This window comes from Trachemys scripta, chromosome 22 (assembly GCF_013100865.1).
Source record: "Trachemys scripta elegans isolate TJP31775 chromosome 22, CAS_Tse_1.0, whole genome shotgun sequence".
In the NCBI taxonomy this organism is placed as follows: Eukaryota; Metazoa; Chordata; order Testudines; family Emydidae; genus Trachemys; species Trachemys scripta.
In genome coordinates this window covers 16,346,829-16,363,769 of record NC_048319.1, presented here as the reverse complement: position 1 = coordinate 16,363,769, position 16,941 = coordinate 16,346,829, and the positions used below count along the sequence as shown (strand labels likewise).

Genomic DNA, 16,941 nt, shown 5'->3' with positions numbered 1-16,941 from the left:
GAATGCATGAACATGAAGTAACAATGACTTTATTGCCTCTGCAAGCGGTGCTTGAAGGGGGGAGGGGAGGGTGGTTAGCTTACAGGGAAGTAGAGTGAACTGGGGGGAAGGGGACGGGGTTTATCGAGGAGAAACAAACAGAAGTTTCACACCGTAGCCTGGCCAGTCACAAAACTGGTTTTCAAAGCTTCTCTGATGCGCACCGTGCCCTGCTGTACTCTTCTAACCGCCCTGGTCTCTGGCTGCGCATAATCAATGGCCAGACGATTTGCCTCAACCTCCCATCCCGCCATAAATGTCTCCCCCTTACTCTCACAGATATTGTGGAGCGCACAGCAAGCAGCAATAACAACGGGGATATTGGTTTGGCTGAGGTCTGAGCGAGTCAGTAAGCTGCACCAGCGCGCTTTTAAACGTCCAAATGCACATTCCACTACCATTCTGCACTTGCTCAGCCTACAGTTGAACAGGTCCTGACTACTGCCCAGGCTGCCTGTGTATGGCTTCATGAGCCATGGCATTAATGGGTAGGTTGGGTCCCCAAGGATAACTATTGGCATTTCAACATCCCCAACGGTTATTTTCTGATCCGGGAAGAAAGTCCCTTCCTCCAGCTTTCGAAACAGACCAGAGTTCCTGAAGACGCGAGCATCATGTACCTTCCCGGCCATCCCACATTGATGTTAGTGAAACGTCCCTTGTGATCCACCAGGGCTTGCAGCAGCATTGAAAAGTACCCTTTTTGGTTTATGTACTCAGTGGCTTGGTGCTCTGGTGACAAGATAGGGATATGGGTTCCGTCTATCGCCCCACCACAGTTAGGGAATCCCATTGCAGCAAAGCCATCCACTATGACCTGCACGTTTCCCAGAGTCACTACTCTTGATATCAGCAGGTCTTTGATTGCGTTGCTACTTGGATCACAGCAGCCCCCACTCCAAATTGATTCCCAACTGACCGGTAGCTGTCTGGCGTTGCAAGCTTCCACAGGGTATCGCCACTCGCTTCTCAACTGTTAGGGCTGCTCTCATCCTGGTATTCTGGCGCTTCAGGGCAGGGGAAAGCAAGTCTCAAAGTTCCATGAAAGTGCCCTTATGCATGCAAAAGTTTCGCAGCCATTGGGAATCGTCCCACACCTGCAACACGGTGCGGTCCCACCAGTCTGTGCTTGTTTCCCGGGCCCAGAATCGGCGTTCCATGGCATGAACCTGCCCCAGTAACACCATGATTTGCACATTGCTGGGGCCCATACTTTGGGAGAGGTCTATGTCCATGTCAATTTCTTCATCATTCTCGTCGCCACGCTGCAATTGCCTCCTCACCTGTTTTTGCTTTTGCATGTTCTGGCTCTGCATATACTCCAGGACAATGCGCGTGGTGTTCATAGTGCTCATAATTGCCGTAGTGATCTGAGCGGGCTCCATGATCCCAGTACTACGGCATCTGGGCTGAAAAAAGGCGCGAAACTATTGTCTGACGGAGGGAGGGAGGGGTAAGTAACGACATGGCTTACAGGGAATTAAAATCAACAAAGGTGGCTGTGCATCAGCGAGAAACACAAACAACTGTCACCCAGAATGGCCCCCCCAAAGATTGAACTCAAAACCCTGGGTTTAGCAGGCCGTTGATTTCACGGAGTGAGGGGGAAGCAAATGAATACAGAACAAATCTGGTCCATCTATCTTTTACATCTTAGGCTGGCAGCAGACAGTGCAGCATGACTGATAGCCATCGGCATCTTCTGGGTGCTTGGCAGAAAATGGTGCATTACGACTGCTAGCCATCATCGTCAAGACGGTGCAATAGGACTGCCAGCAGGACTGAGTCTCCAGGAGACAAAACATGTCTGCCCAGGCGCCTCTGACCGAACTCACTGAAGAGTACGACGATGATGGATACCAGTCATAATACAGCATCTGCTGCCAAAAGGCAAGGAGCTGCTGCTGTATAACAATGCAGTCCCATGTCTGCCAGCACCCAGATAGCCGATGACGGCTACCAGTCATACTTCACCGTCTACTGCCAAAAGGAAATTAGCTGCTGCTGTGTAGCAATGCAGTATCACTTCTGCTGGCACCCAGATGACATATGGTTACTGTGAGCTGAGCGAGCGGGCTCCATGATTGCCGTGGTATGTTGTCTGCACAGGTAACCTAGGAAAAAAGGTGCGAAACGATTGTCTGCCGTTGCTCTCACGGAGGGCCTGACGACCTGTACCCAGAATCCCTCGCAACATTGTTTTTGCCTCATCAGGCACTGGGATCTCAACCAAGAATTCCAATGGGCGGCAGAGTCTGCGAGAACTGTGGGATAGCTACTCACAGTGCAACGCTCCGGAAGTCGACGCTAGCCTCGGTACTGTGGACGCGATTCGCCAACTTAATGCACTTAGAGCATTTTATGTGGGGACACACACTATCGACTGTATAAAAACAATTTCTATAAAACTGGCTTCTATAAATTCGACCTAATTTCGTAGTGTAGACATACCCTATCTTGAAGGACTCCGGATGCAAGTAAGTTACCTTTCTTTCTTCTTTGAGTGTCCTCTGCATATTCCCACTCTTCAGATAGTTTCACAAGCAGTATGGTACATTGGATGAAGGGATGCAGAGTTCTAATTAAACAAGGATTACCAAACTGGGCATCTGACTAGGATGCCATATCCTAAGCATAATTTTTCTTGAAAGAGAACAGATGTCCACATAGTGGCTTTGCATATCTAGATTATGAGAATGTGTTTATTAAAAGCGGTAGATGTAGCTACTGCTCCAGTAGAATGAACTCGGAACAGACTAGGAGTGGGGAGAGAAGCTCCTCTATAACACTCGTCAATGCACTATCTAACTCATCTAGACAGGGACTGAGGGTACATCTACACTACAGGGGAGAGTCGATTTAAGATACGCAAATTCAGCTACGTGAATAGCGTAGCTGAATTCGACGTATCGCAGCCGACTTACCCCGCTGTGAGGACGGTGGCAAAATCGACTTCTGCGGCTTTCTGTCGGCGGCGCTTACTCCCACCTCCGCTGGTGGAGTAAGAGCGCCGATTCGGGGATCGATTGTCGCGTCCCAACGGGACGCGATAAATCGATCCCCGAGAGGTCGATTTCTACCCGCCGATTCAGGCGGGTAGTGTAGACCTAGCCTGAGATGAAATGGCTTTCCCTTTGGAGTTACTAGTACATGAAACAAAACTTGGAATATGACCTAAAACCCTTTGTTCTTTATCTAAGTAGTACGATAGTTTTCAGAGTAACAGCCGTGTTAGTCTGTATCCGCAAAAAGAAGAACAGGAGTACTTGTGGCACCTTAGAGACTAACAACTCCCACCTGTTTATGCTCTCTGTATGTGTGTATATATATCTCCTCAATATATGTTCCATTCTATATGCATCCGAAGAAGTGGGCTGTAGTCCACGAAAGCTTATGCTCTAATAAATTTGTTAAGTCTCTAAGGTGCCACAAGTACTCCTGTTCTTCTTAGTACGATAGTATATACTGGCTTCCAACAAATATAACCTGGCCTCCCCTTTAGATGAATGAGGCTTTGGAAAGAACACTGGTTGATTATGGTTTGATTTACATGAAACTCAGACACAACTTTAGGAAGAAATTTAGTGTATGATCTAAGAACCAACTTGTCCCTGCACTGGGAGATGCATGTTCAATAGTTCTTTCAAAAAAGTTCTTAACCAGCATAAGCAAAAAACAACAACAGAGATTCACCATTAACATGAGTGGGGCATGCTGCTAGTAATAAACTTAATGTATGGCAGAGATAACCCATTTATTTTAAAGTGTAACATATATGCCGGAATAGGTTGTACTGGAGCTGAAACTGGGTCAGCACCTTTCCCAGTTGTCCATCAAACAAATCTTTTTCCCTTGAACTCATAATTTTTTCTATCTGGTAGTTTTCTGGCATTAACTCTCTGCACCTCAGATGAGCATGATCTTTCTAACTCTGTCAAAGGCCTAGTGCCCAAGCTATAAAATCTAACTACTGGAGAGCTGAATGGAAGACCTTTCACCCCTGCTGGGATAGCAGATCCATTGCTAACAAGAGGATTTTGTAATTGCCTTTGAATAAATGGAGTCACTTGATGCACCACTGCTGCTTCGGCCACACTGGAGCAGTAAGAATCATCCTGGCTGAATATTTTCTTATCTTTTTTAGGACCATGGGAATGAGGGGGAAAAAAGAGGAAACGCATAACATCAGACCGCTCCCCAACATAGAAAAAATGCATCTGTCAATGACAGACTATCTGAGCCTGCTTTTGAGTGGAAATGGGGACACTTTGTATATGGTTTGAATCTGGTTGCAAACAGATCTATGTCCAGAAATCGCCAAAGACTGAAAATATCTGGAATCACCAATCTTTAAAAGTGCATCTAAAATAATCTCTGCTCGGCCCATCTGTGATCACGCTGTATGGACCTGCTACAGGTAGGGCAACTGGGTATACATTGTGCGGGATACATCAATCCCAAAGTTCTACTGCCTCTTTGCAAAAAGTTGATACGACAGAGTTCTTCCTTATTTGTCCACCTATATACTGCCGATACACTGTCCATGGCCACTTGAATTACCGCATTTCATACTTGTGAGAGAAATGCTCAGAGCTAGTTGGATTGCCCTCAGTTCCAATACATTTAAGTGCAATAGGGATTCTGCGTTGTTCTAAAGAGCTTGAATGTACAGACTACAAAGATGTGCATACCACCCTTTCTTTGATGCATCTGCGGTTATAATTAAAGAAGGAGAATGTGCGTTGAACAAAACTTCCTTGAGGATATTTTGAGGTTATAGCCACTGTCTGAGAGAAAGACAAACATTCCTCAGAACAGTAAATACCTTTTGCAAACTGTCCATATTGGATCTGAAATTCCTTAGTGGCCAGTGCCAAAGTGGTCTCATTCTGAGCCTGACATATGGAGTCACATAGGTCGTAAATGCCATCAGACTCAGAGGTCATCTAGTCCAGTCCCCTGCACTCAAGGCAGGACTAAGTATTATCTAGACCATCCCCGACAGATGTTTGTCCAACCTGCTCTCAGAAATCCCCAATGATGGAGATTCCACAACCTCCCTAGGCAATTTATTCCAGTGCTTAATCACTCTGACAGTTAGGAAGTTTTTCCTAATGTCCAACCTAAACCGCCCTTGCTGCAATTTAAGCCCATTGCGTCTTGTCCTATCCTCAGAAGTTAAGAAGAACAATTTTTCTCCCTTCTCCTTGTAACAACCTTTTATGTACTTGAAAACTGTTATGTCGCCTCTCAGTCTTCTCTTCTGCAGACTAAACAAACCCAATTTTTTCGCTCTTCCCTCACAAGTCATGTTTTCTAGACCTTTAATCATTTTTGTTGCTCTTCTCTGGACTTTCTCCAATTTGTCCACATCTTTCCTGAAATGTGGAGTCCAGAACTGGACACAATACTCCAGTTGAGGCCTAATCAGTGCGGAGTAGAGAAAAAGAATTACTTCTCATGTCTTGCTTACAATACCTATGCTATGCTAATACATCCCAGAATGATGTTTCCTTTTTTTGCAACAGTGTTACATTGTTGACTCTTATTTAGTTTGTGATTTACTATGACCCCCAGAACCCTTTCCGCAGTACTCCTTCCTAGGAGTCATTTCCCATTTTGTATGTGTGCAACTGATTGTTCTTTCTTAAGTGAAGTACTTTGCATATGTCCTTATTGAATTTCATCCTATTTATGCACCCCCCCCATAGTAGCTCCATCTAGGTTGTATTTCCCTAGTTTGTTTATGAGAAGGTCATACAAGACAGTCTCAAAAGCCTTACTAAAGTCAAGATATACCACATCGACTGCTTCCCCCGTATTCACAAGGTTTGTTACCCTGTCAAAAAAGGCTATCAGGTTGATTTGACACGATTTGTTCTTGACAAATCCATGCTGACTTATTTATCACATTATCTTCTAGGTGTTTGCAAATTGATTGCTTAATTAATTGCTCCATTATCTTTCCGGGTACAGAAGTTAAGCTGACTGGTCTGTAATTCCTCGGGTTGTCCTTATTTCCCTTTTTATAGATGGTGTGACAAAGTTCCTCCTCTATCTTGGTGGGTCCTGCGCTGATTGGCGGATTTTCTTGCCTCAGAGATTCACCATGTGGGTTGGGGAAGAGCCCAGAGATCTTCCCCTCTGGAAGAACCCACAGTCCAGGGCAATTGGGAGGTTTGGGGGGAACCTGGGCCTGCCCTCTACTCTGGGTTCCAGCCCAGGGCCCTGTGGACTGCAGCTGTCTATAGTGCCTCCTGTAACAGCTGCATGACAGCTACAACTCCCTAGGATACTTCCCCATGGCCTCCTCCAAACACCTTCCTTATTCTCACCACAGGACCTTCCTCCTGGTGTCTGATAACACTTGTGCTCCTCAGTCCTCCAGCAGCACACCCTCTCACTCTCAACTCCTTGCGCCTCTTGCTCCCAGCTCCTCACACTCCCACCACAAACTGAAGTGAGCTCCTTTTAAAACCCAGGTGCCCTGATTAGCCTGCCTTAATTGATTCTAGTAGCTTCTTCTTAATTGGCTCCAGGTGTCCTAATTAGCCTGCCTGCCTTAACTGGTTCTAGCAGGTTCCTGATTACTCTAGTGCAGCTCCTTCTCTGGTCACTCAGGGAACAGAAAACTACTCATCCAGTGACCAGTATATTTGCCCTCTACCAGACTCCTGTACCCCACTGCTCTGGGTCTGTCANCACGACTGCATAATTTGCCCTCTACCAGACTCCTGTACCCCACTGCTCTGGGTCTGTCACAATGGGCACTATATTTGCTCTTTTCCAGTCTTCTGGAATATCTCCCATCAAAGGTAATTGCTAATGGCTCAGATATCTCCTCAGTCAGTTCCTTGAGTATTCTAGGATGCATTTCATCAGGCCCTGATGATTTGAAGACATCTAACTTGTCTAAGTAATTTTTGACTTGTTCTTCCCTATTTTAGACTCTGATCTGACCTCATTTTCACTGGCATTCACTATTTTAGACGTCCAATCGCCACCGTTTTTTTTGGTGAAAACCGAAACAAAGAAGTCATTAAGTACCTCCGCCATTCCCACATTTTCTGTTATTGTCTTTCCCGCCTCATTGAGTAACGGGCCTACTCTGTCCTTGGTCTTCCTCTTGCTTCTAATGTATTTGTAGAATGTTTTCTTATTTCCTTTTATGTCCCTAGCTAGTTTGATCTCGTTTTCTGCCTTGGCTTTTCTAATTTTGTCCCTACATACTTGTGTTAATTTGCTCCTTCAGATGGAAAGCTCTTACCTATATTGAGTCAAGAATCACACCAGTGGACATAATCTTTTGTGACAGCATGAGAAGAGACTCTTCTTCATTCATGAGAAGTTGTAGGGTTCTGAACAAAGAACGAGTGACCCAAATGGCTTTCTGTAATTCTTCTTTGGAGGGAGCCTTCAGAAGAAAATCATCTATGTAATGAAAGATGGAAATTTCCTGTCTTCCCAGGTGTGCTGCTACTGGAGCCAGGCATTTGGTAAAGACTCTGGGTGCTGTAGAAAGGCCAAAGGGTAGGAATCTTTACTGGAAACGGTCTGAACCAACAGGAAAAAAACAGATATTTTCGATGCAAGGGTCTTATTGAAATATGAGTCTTTGAGATTAAGAGCAACGAAACAATCCAAAGTGGACAGGAAAGATGAAGATCGTAGCCATGCATATCTGCAGAGAGATATAACTGATGCCACAGATCTTGGTGCAGTGTCAGAAATGTCAAATGATGCCCTAAAGCACGGGTAGTCAATAGGCAGATCGCAGGCCAAATCTGGACCACCAGACTTTTTTGAACAGACTGCAAAATCTTTTTATTTACTTATCATTATTGTTACTATAGTGTGAAAAAATGTTTCTCTGGAGTCGGGACCTTGACTATACCTTGATCAAGAAATCTGAATCTTGAAAAAAAAAAATTGACTACCCCTAACCTAACAGCATGTTTTGCCGCATTCTGGCTGATTTTTATGAGAGCTACTGTTAGTCTTCTCTGATTTTCTGGGACATTCTTGATTAAAATTGATATCTTCTTCCACAAGTGAAATTGTTATTTGGCCATTACTGCTTGACAATTGGCCACATGCATGTTTAAAGAAGCTGACAAAATAATTTTCTTCCTACAGAGTTCAACTTCTTTCCTTCTTCATCACAAGGAGTTGAGCGCTGAAGACCTGACTTGGATCTTTGAACGGATGCTGCTACCACAAGAGAATTAGGTTGAGGGTGCACATGAAAACAGGAGAATCTTTCCTGTGGGACCTGATATAGTTTATCAGCCTTTTTAAAAATTGATTCACATGAAGATGGATGGGTCAAGAGAAATTTCGCTGGTTACCAGAGACCTCGCAATATAGGCAATGAAATCTTACTCTTTGCAGTAGAACCCAAAATATCAAAAACTGGATGTGTGGCTTCTTCCAAAGCTACTGATGATAATTTTAAAGTTAATGCCATTCTACCCACTAGCTCATTAAATTGAGTTACATTCTCAGAAGGAGACAATGCTGTAGCTACACCTCCATTTTCATCAGAAGATGAGCCACTGTCCAGCTCCATATTTTACTGCTGAAATTCTTGTAGGGCAGATGTTCTCTGATGCTTCTCCTCAAATAATGCCTCCTGTGGGCAAGACTGGGAACATTCTCTCGGTGTCAGATCTGGACCCTTCAGTTCTGGTAAAAGATGTATTGGCACGGAAGATTCTTGCTTCCTGGAGTGATAATAGTAAGTAGGGGGTTGGCCAATATGAGCAAGGAACCCAAGGCGGTACAGGCCAATGCTGCAAGTCATCCCAATCCTATCTAACATCCCTTGTTTGGGACACAGGGAGCCAAGGAGGGAAATTCTGATCTGAAAATGGTCAGGTCGTAGGCATACTTGTGGGAACAGGCTCTACATCTTATAGCGAATTCGATCCCACACCCAATAATGAAGCTGCAGGTGAAACGACTGCAGTAGGAATCTGGGTCATGCAGAATGGTGACAAATCTTTTAACATTCCAGTTGGAGTCATCGGTGGTGGAATAGGTCCTGGAGATTCTCCACGTCTGTTGTCCCATCTATTTATCACAAGAATCCCGAGAAATGGTTGGATCTGTTAGTAGATGTGGGTCCGAGTGAATCCACACCATGGCATTAGTGTGCTGCTGAGCTGATGTGTGCAGATCCAATGATCTTTCCGTTTGATGTGTACCTCTAGAATGATCTATAGGTCTACTGTCTTTTGGTCTTGGATCCATATGTGAACAATCTGATGAACTACCAAAGGTATGTTTTAATTTAGCTTCCATTTGCCTCTGAACTGAGGTAGCCAGTTCTGATAAGTTACTCGGACCCTTTCGATGACTGTCTGAAACTGGTTCCACAGAACAATGTATTAATCTTGGAGCTGGATCCGAAAGCTTAGGAATAGTCCGATCTGAGAATTTGGAACTGGAGCTTGGTGTCAAGATGGAAGCTTTCGTTGTTGCAATTTCATTGGATCTGGATGTAGTCTGAGCTGATTCAGGCTGCCTCTCCTTATTTTCAGATCCTTTAGAGTTCTCAGATCCCAGAGGCTTGACAGAAAGGCCTCTTATAATAAAAGGGCCTGAATTCTATTGTGTGTTTCTTTCAGACCTGAGGTATGAAAGTGCTACAGATAGCTCAACGTGCTGGGGAATGGTTCTCCCCCAAACACTTTAGACACCAAACTTGTGCATCAGATGCAGGGAAGACTACTGGGCAAGATGGACACCACTTAAACCCTTGTTTCTTCTCACTGGGATCGGCCATACCAAACAATAAAATTATTCCTTACAACTATGGTCTAGTCTAAATCTAGCCTAATTTATCCTAGAACTAACTAGCCAGAGACTACTATCTTTAAAAACTATTAACAGATGAAGGCACTATTTACCAGTGGATCTGAATTCCGGTGGGTCATGTCCTGTTGCTGCTGTAGTTGGAAGGAACTGAAGCAGCAACGGTGCGATGTCCCCTCATGCCCTCAAAATGTGCTCAAGCACTAAACAGGGAGGTTAGGGGAGCATGCACGCCTAACAGGCACAGCTACTAGAAGGTCTACCGTCCTGCTGTACTGGTCAGCACAAGTCCCAAAAGTGCGAATATGCAAAAGACACTCAAAGGAGAATTTTAATGATCATTTCAATGAATTTATGAGGTACAGAAGCAAGTTTCACTGGTCTGTAATTGCCTGGAGCACCCTTGTGCCTTTCTTAAATAAAGGTACAACATTTACTACCCTCTAAAACTCTAATATAGCCTCTCATTTTAATGAGCGATTGTATATTTTTGCTAGCAATTCAGACACTTTGTTCCTCCTTCAGAGCTCTTGTGGATATATCAGCATGAATACATATAAACAGCAGTTTTCAGAAAACTACTCACCCCCTTGTTTCACTAATAAGCCAGATACCTTGGTTTTTCCAAAAGTATGCTCTGATTATGGGGCAAGGAAACGAAAACAGAGTACAAAATGTTCTGTCCTAACAGCCTTTGGAACGCTTAAATCTAATCTGTAATGCTTGAAAGACATAGCAATTTCTAGACTGTAAATATAGCTTCTTTCCTCTTCCACAGCCACAAAACCCAGCATCAGTGTTCCTGGAAAGGACTTCTTCTTATTAACCACTATCTCACAGGGATTCTTTCATGCCCTGATGAACTTGAACTATCTGCCTCAGTTCTTATGACATTGGGTCCCCATACACTGGCAGTCACTCTCTAGAGAGCAAGTGTAAAGTTAAGCCCCAGAACCTAGCTCTGTGCATAAGGGGCATTAAGTCCAATGATGCTTTCACTCTATAGGAACTTTGATAAATACAATTTATGTACTCCAAGTGCCCCAAGCCATAGTATTTGCTTGGCTTGTACCTTCCTCCATCAATCACTGGAAATGACCAGCTTTGGCCTGACTCGGCATTTACAGTAAGGGCAGTCATGAATCACATTTCAGGATTCCAAGGTCTACTTTTTGGACAATCTTGCTTAGCAAAGCAGCCTTACAATGCACAGGACTTCAGTCAAACAAGTATGCTTTTACCTCTTTCCCCCCCTCCCATAAATAATGCCTTTGACAATGAAAAGGGCTTTCAGTGTCCTTTTTATGGAGGAAAGGGGAGAGAGGATAGCAATTTAAGAAAAGGAGAAGTTACTCACTTCTGCAGTAACTGTAGTTCTTCGAGATGTATCCACTATGGGGGCTTCACTTCAGGTGTGTGAGCGCCCCAAGCACCTTCGATCAGAGATTTTTGTTAGCAACATCTGCACATGTATCTGATGCATCCTTGTGCTGTGCACTGAAGCTACATAGGGCTGCATGGGCAATCCACCCTCAGTTCCTTCTCTAATGCAAAGTCTCTCAGAGGGAATGTGAAAGCAGAGGGGATGGAGGGTAGAGGAGCACCCATAGGGAAGCATCTCAAAGAACTACAGTTATTGCATGGGGTGAGCAACTTCTTCTTTGAGTAGTGTCCCCCTGGGTGCTCCACTTCAGGTGACTCCCAAGCTGTGTCCTCCTAGGGATGAGAGAGCTTCAGATTTGGGTCCAGAACTGAAAACAACTGCACTGCCAACTGCTGCTTTGGTTCTGGAGGCATGGGCAAAGGCAAAGTGCTTACGGAAGGTATATATTGAAGACCATGTAGTGGCTCTACAGATCTCAGTTACTGGAACATATTTAAGTAATGCCATAGAGGTTGACTGCAATCTTGTAGAGTGGGCTATCACCTGAGAAAGAGGTTGAATGCTGGCCACTCCAAAATATGCAATAATACATTCCAAGATCCATCTTGATAGCCTCTGAGTGGAGACTGTGGATCCTGTCAATCTGTCTGCAGTGGAAACAAATGGACTAGGAAACCTCCAAAACGATTTAGTTCTATCTAGATAGATGGCCAATGCTCGTCTGACATATAAGGTATGGAAGGAAGCCTCCTGTCTGCAATTATGTGGTTTTTTGGGAGTTTGGGGAATGGTAAATGAATGGTCAGAATAAGATGAAACTTGGGTGACACCTTAGGTAGTAAGTTAGCGTGTGGACGTAACAAAACTTTGTCCTTTCAGAAAACCATGCAAGGAGGGTCTGCCATTAAGTCCCCAACTTCTGACTCTTTGGGCCATGTGACAGCCACCAAAAAGGCAATCTTCAGACACAAATTCAGTAAGAAGCAGGTTGCCATTAGTTCAAAGGGAGGTCTTGTGAGACATGTAAGAGCTATCCTAAACTGGAGTGAAGACTTTCACTTGAGAGAAAAGGTTCTTCAATCCTTTGATGAACCTTATATTTGTTGGGTGAGCAAGCACTGAAAACCCTTCCACTGGGGAAATGAAAGGCTGCTACGGCAACCAAGTAAACCTCGACCAATTTAGATGATAATCCTGTTTTCTTCAGTTGCAGCAGGTAACCAAGATAACCGAGATTGAAGAAGAGTCTTTGAAGTTCACACCAATGGCTAAATCTTTTCCACTTTTGAAGGTAAGTATTTCAGGGAGATTCTTTCCTAGTGTTTAATAACACCTGCTGTACCTCCGCAGAACAGGTAGACTCTAACCCCGCAAACCATCAAGGAGCTACATCTTGAGGCAGAAAACTCTTAGGTTGGGATGAAGTAACTGTCTTGGGAGATGAGATGAGGGATGATCGGAAGCTTGATTGCTGGAGAGGGGGACAGGTGAAACAGGTAAGGATACTATGCTTGTCCTGCTGGATTTTGTTCACCACCTTCAGTATCAGACGTGTTGGGGGGAAAACACACAGAACAGTCCCTTCATCTCAGGCAGGAGGAAGGCATCCCTCAGGGAACTATGGCCTAGACCCTGTCGTGAACAGAACATACAAAACTTTCTGTTGATGGAGGTGGTGAAGAAGTCCACTTCTGGAAATCCCCAAGTTTGAAATATGCTCTGGAGGGTAAAAGAGTCCAACTCCTATTCGTAGTCCTGGGAAAAGCATCTGCTAAAAGCATTGGCCCAGTATTTTGAATACCGAAGAAGTACACTGCCGAAATATGTATTTGATGGATTATATACCAGTTCTGTAGCTTTATTACTTCGAGGCACAGAGCGGATCTTGCTCCTCCTTGACAGAAAACGTGCAGGCCACGCTGTCAGTCATGACCCTGATTAACTTGTCACTGATGAGAGGCAGGAAAGTGAAGGCAGGCATTTCTGACCAGTCTGAGTTCCAACAAGTTGATGTGGAGACTGCTTTCTTGAGATGACCATTTGCCCTAGATTGTATGAGTATTGAGATGTGCTCCCCATCCCAACAGAGATGCGTCTGTTGTTACAGTGACCATTGAGATTAGTCAGAGGAAGGGAACTCCTGCATCGATGTTGTGATAATCTTTCTACCAGTCTAGGGAATCTTTCACCTGGTGGGGAACCGAAACCTGTTTGTTCAAGTTGTGTCTGTTTGGTGAATAGATTGCTCTGAGCTACCCCTGGAAGCAACAAAGGCATCATCTTGAATGATCGGTTATCACAGTGCAAGCTGCCATGTGTCCTAGGACCTGAAGACAGTTTCTCACTGAGGTTTGAAGGCTCTCTTGAATAGTCCAGACAAGATCTGACAGTGTTATCAATCTGTCCATGGGATTTGTACGTCCTGGCTACCAACAAATCCAAGGATGCGACATGAACTGTATTTTCTGTACAGGGGTCAACATGGATTTCTTGACATTGAGCCAGAGACCTAGTTTCATGAACAGAAAAAGGGCCTTCTGCGTGGCTCCCAGCACTTCTTCATAAAACTGACCCTTGAACAGCCATTGTCAAGGTACAGGAACACTATAATTGCCTCAATTACCATTAGAACCTTTGAAAACACACTCGGCACCAAAGAGTCTGAAAGGGACTACCTGGTATTGAAAATGATCCTGACCTATAACAATATCTTCTGTGAGATGGCTGTCTCACTATATGGAAATATGAGGCTTGTAGGTTGAGGGCGAAAAGCCAATCCCTTGAATTTAATGAAGGAATTCTAGCTCCCAGAGTCACCATCCTGAACTCCGGAGACTTTACATATTTGTTTAGGAGCCTTAAATCTAAAATTGGTCTCCATCCTCTGTTTTTCTTTGGTACAAGAAAGTACCTTGAGTGGAAAACTTTTCCCTTGTGTAGAGAAGGGACAGGCTTTATCACTCCTAAATGAAGAAATTAGTTTATTTTCGGTCTCAGCAAGAGCTTGTAAGAGGGGTCCCTGAAGATGGAAGGGGGTGGAAAGGAGGGAGGGAAGTAAAGTGAATGGTGTCGCCTGATGTTACAATCTCCAAGACTCAAGTCTGTAGTAATCTGTTTCCATACATGCTGAAAATGGGAAAGTCAGTCTCCAAAACGGGAAGGGGGTGGGGTGGGGGGAATGTTGCAGCATTGAATGGGGAACTAAAGAATGGGGAAGATTTGAGCCCTCAACCAAATTGTCAAAATTGATGTCTCAATGACTACCCTTGTTGCGTACTTGGGACAGATAGATGTTCCTCTGGAACCTGTTTTTTTTCGGGGGGGGGTGGGGAGGGGAGAGAGGTAAAAGGGGGAGGGTTCAGTGGGTCTTTGGAACCCAGAGAATTGGATTGGACAGGATATCTGGGAGGTTTGTGATCTACCAGATTTTCTTTTGTTCATCGGTGAGTAAATTCCCAGAGATCAGAAAGTGGCCCTGGAGTCTTACAAAGTGTGCAGGGATTTTTCTGTTTTCTCTGAAAACATTTTCAGACCATCAAAAGGGAGGTCCTCTATAATTCTCTACATCTATCTAGGGAACCTGAACAGTTGGAGCCAGGATGATCTACACCTAACTATTGCTGTAGAGACAGAACAGACCCCAGTGTATGCCAGATTTAGGGATTTTTAAGGGATGTCTTGGCAAGCAACTGTCCCTCGGCAACGATAGTCTGAAATTGCTCTCTGCTCCAGTGGAAGGTGCTCAATAAGAACAATAAATCTGGTATAGTAATTATATTTTGCTGTGATTTGGTAATTAGTGATCTGGAATTGTAGAATAACAGATGAGTAGGACTTTAGTCCAAAAAGATCCAGGCACTTCTGGTCTTTATCATACACTGTCAACCTCGTGTGGTGTTGTTTTCCCTGCTCAGTCCCTGCATCAACCACCAGAGAATTAGGTGGGGAGTGGGAGAATAAACACTTGGAGTTGTTGGTAAGAACATAATACCCATTTCATGAGGTCCTGGATTTGCTGGAAATCGTCACCACAGACAGTGGTGGAGACATTACTGCTGCATCTGGTGATGACGATGAGTAGATGGTAGTTTGAGAGGTAGCATCTTTATATGCCCTGACCTCCTGCTCCTCAAACATCTTCTACTGCTGAGGAATGGGCTGTAGTGGAGGAGGTTGTGTCCCTATAGTTCCAGACGGTGGGGCTCAATGCCTTTAACAACTGTTGTTGGTATGCTGCCCAGGATGACCACTGTGGGGGACCATACAGGAGAGGAAGTAGCAACCAAGGTTGTTCGTAGAGGTAGATGGTAGCAGAGATTTAGAGCACTCCAAGGTGGGCATTGATGGAGTCAGATACTTAGGCTTCTATGATGCCGAGGAACCCTTTGGGGGAGATACCAGGTTGGCGCCAGGTCCAATGGTACTGGTTTGGAGAAGTGTCTCTCCTTGCCATCTTTATTGTGGCTAGACAGTACAAAAGCACTCTCTGAGCCATGTTTGTTCTTGGAAAAGCACCAGGATTTTCCTGCTCCACTAATATCTCTACAGTATTGGGTTGAGAGGTTGAAGTTTCTGAGACCCTTGACCTACAGGGAGATCAACATCTTTTTGGAGCAGGCTCCTTCTGAAGGGAGTCAGAGCTCCTCTTCCTGGGATCTTTTGAGGAGGTCTCTGGAGTCTTCCCATTTCTAGGGGACTGCTGAGCCAAGGCTGAAGGTGAGTTGGGATCTGCCCAGAGACTGCTGTACCGGGGGAGAGGGGGGGCGGGTTCTCCTGACCTGGCTCTGGAGTGGGGCAAAGGAAATGCTCCATCATTAGTAGCCTCAAGTTAATCTAAGTGGGGCAGTGTTTGAACCCTGGCAAGCTGGGAATGCCCTCCCAAGGAATGTGAGCCTCCCCAGAGGGAGGAGAGAGGGAAAAAAAACCTATCCTCTCAACTATTAAATTAAGCTAATCTAACCAACAAACTAGGAGAGCGCTAAACTAAACTAGCAAGTATAAGAAAAAAAACTTTAGCCAAGGCACACTCAATGTGGACATGTTAAAGCGCCAGCGCAGGCCGAGGCAGTCAAGAAGGAACTGAGGGTGGTTTGCCTATCAATGCAAGGCACAAGGAAGCACAAGGGTGCATGTGTGGGCTGAATGGACACTGCTAATGAAAATCTCTGATTGAAGGCACACACACAGCTAAAGTGGAGCAACCATACGAACAATACTCGAAGAACAACTCTTTTTGGAAGGAAAATTAGAGAGTAAACAAAGAACACTCACCGATATCAGAAAAACTTTGACTCCCTGGTCCTCTGTATCCATGGCTGTGATACGGATACTCTTTTCACTGGCTTTGTCAATCTGCATCTGAGCCCAGAGCTTGGTGTTCAGGATTAACCTGAGACTCCCCTGAGTCCGCATTACTAGAACCAACGTACAAAGTAAATTAGCAGGAGACACTGGACATTTGGACATCGCAGAAGACTCCAAGTAAGAACCCTACTGTCACTTTCAGAACATATATTTTTTAAAAGGAGAGTCCTGTTTATATACAACTTGCATGTCTCTTCAAGACAAGTAGCAAAGGGGAAAAACACTGAGAAAGCATAACTAGAAGAATCAGACCTGGGTAGCTTCATTACATTGCTGAAGGAATGTATAGGGGCTAGAGAGGGCACCAGAGTCAGCTCCAAAGTCTCTATTTATATATT

The 16,941-nt window shown here is 44.6% G+C and overlaps 1 protein-coding gene across 5 annotated transcripts in view; it reads right to left on the bottom strand.

Annotated features, from left to right (window-relative positions):
* The window catches only part of RANBP3 (RAN binding protein 3), a 151,774-nt gene that overhangs the window by 20,496 nt on the left and 114,337 nt on the right, over nt 1-16,941 (bottom strand). For all 5 annotated transcript variants that reach the window (XM_034755051.1, XM_034755048.1, XM_034755050.1 and 2 more), the window contains one exon: nt 16,511-16,653. In XM_034755051.1, coding sequence (XP_034610942.1) covers nt 16,511-16,653 — 143 coding nt within the window. The remainder of the gene's footprint in view (nt 1-16,510; nt 16,654-16,941) is intronic.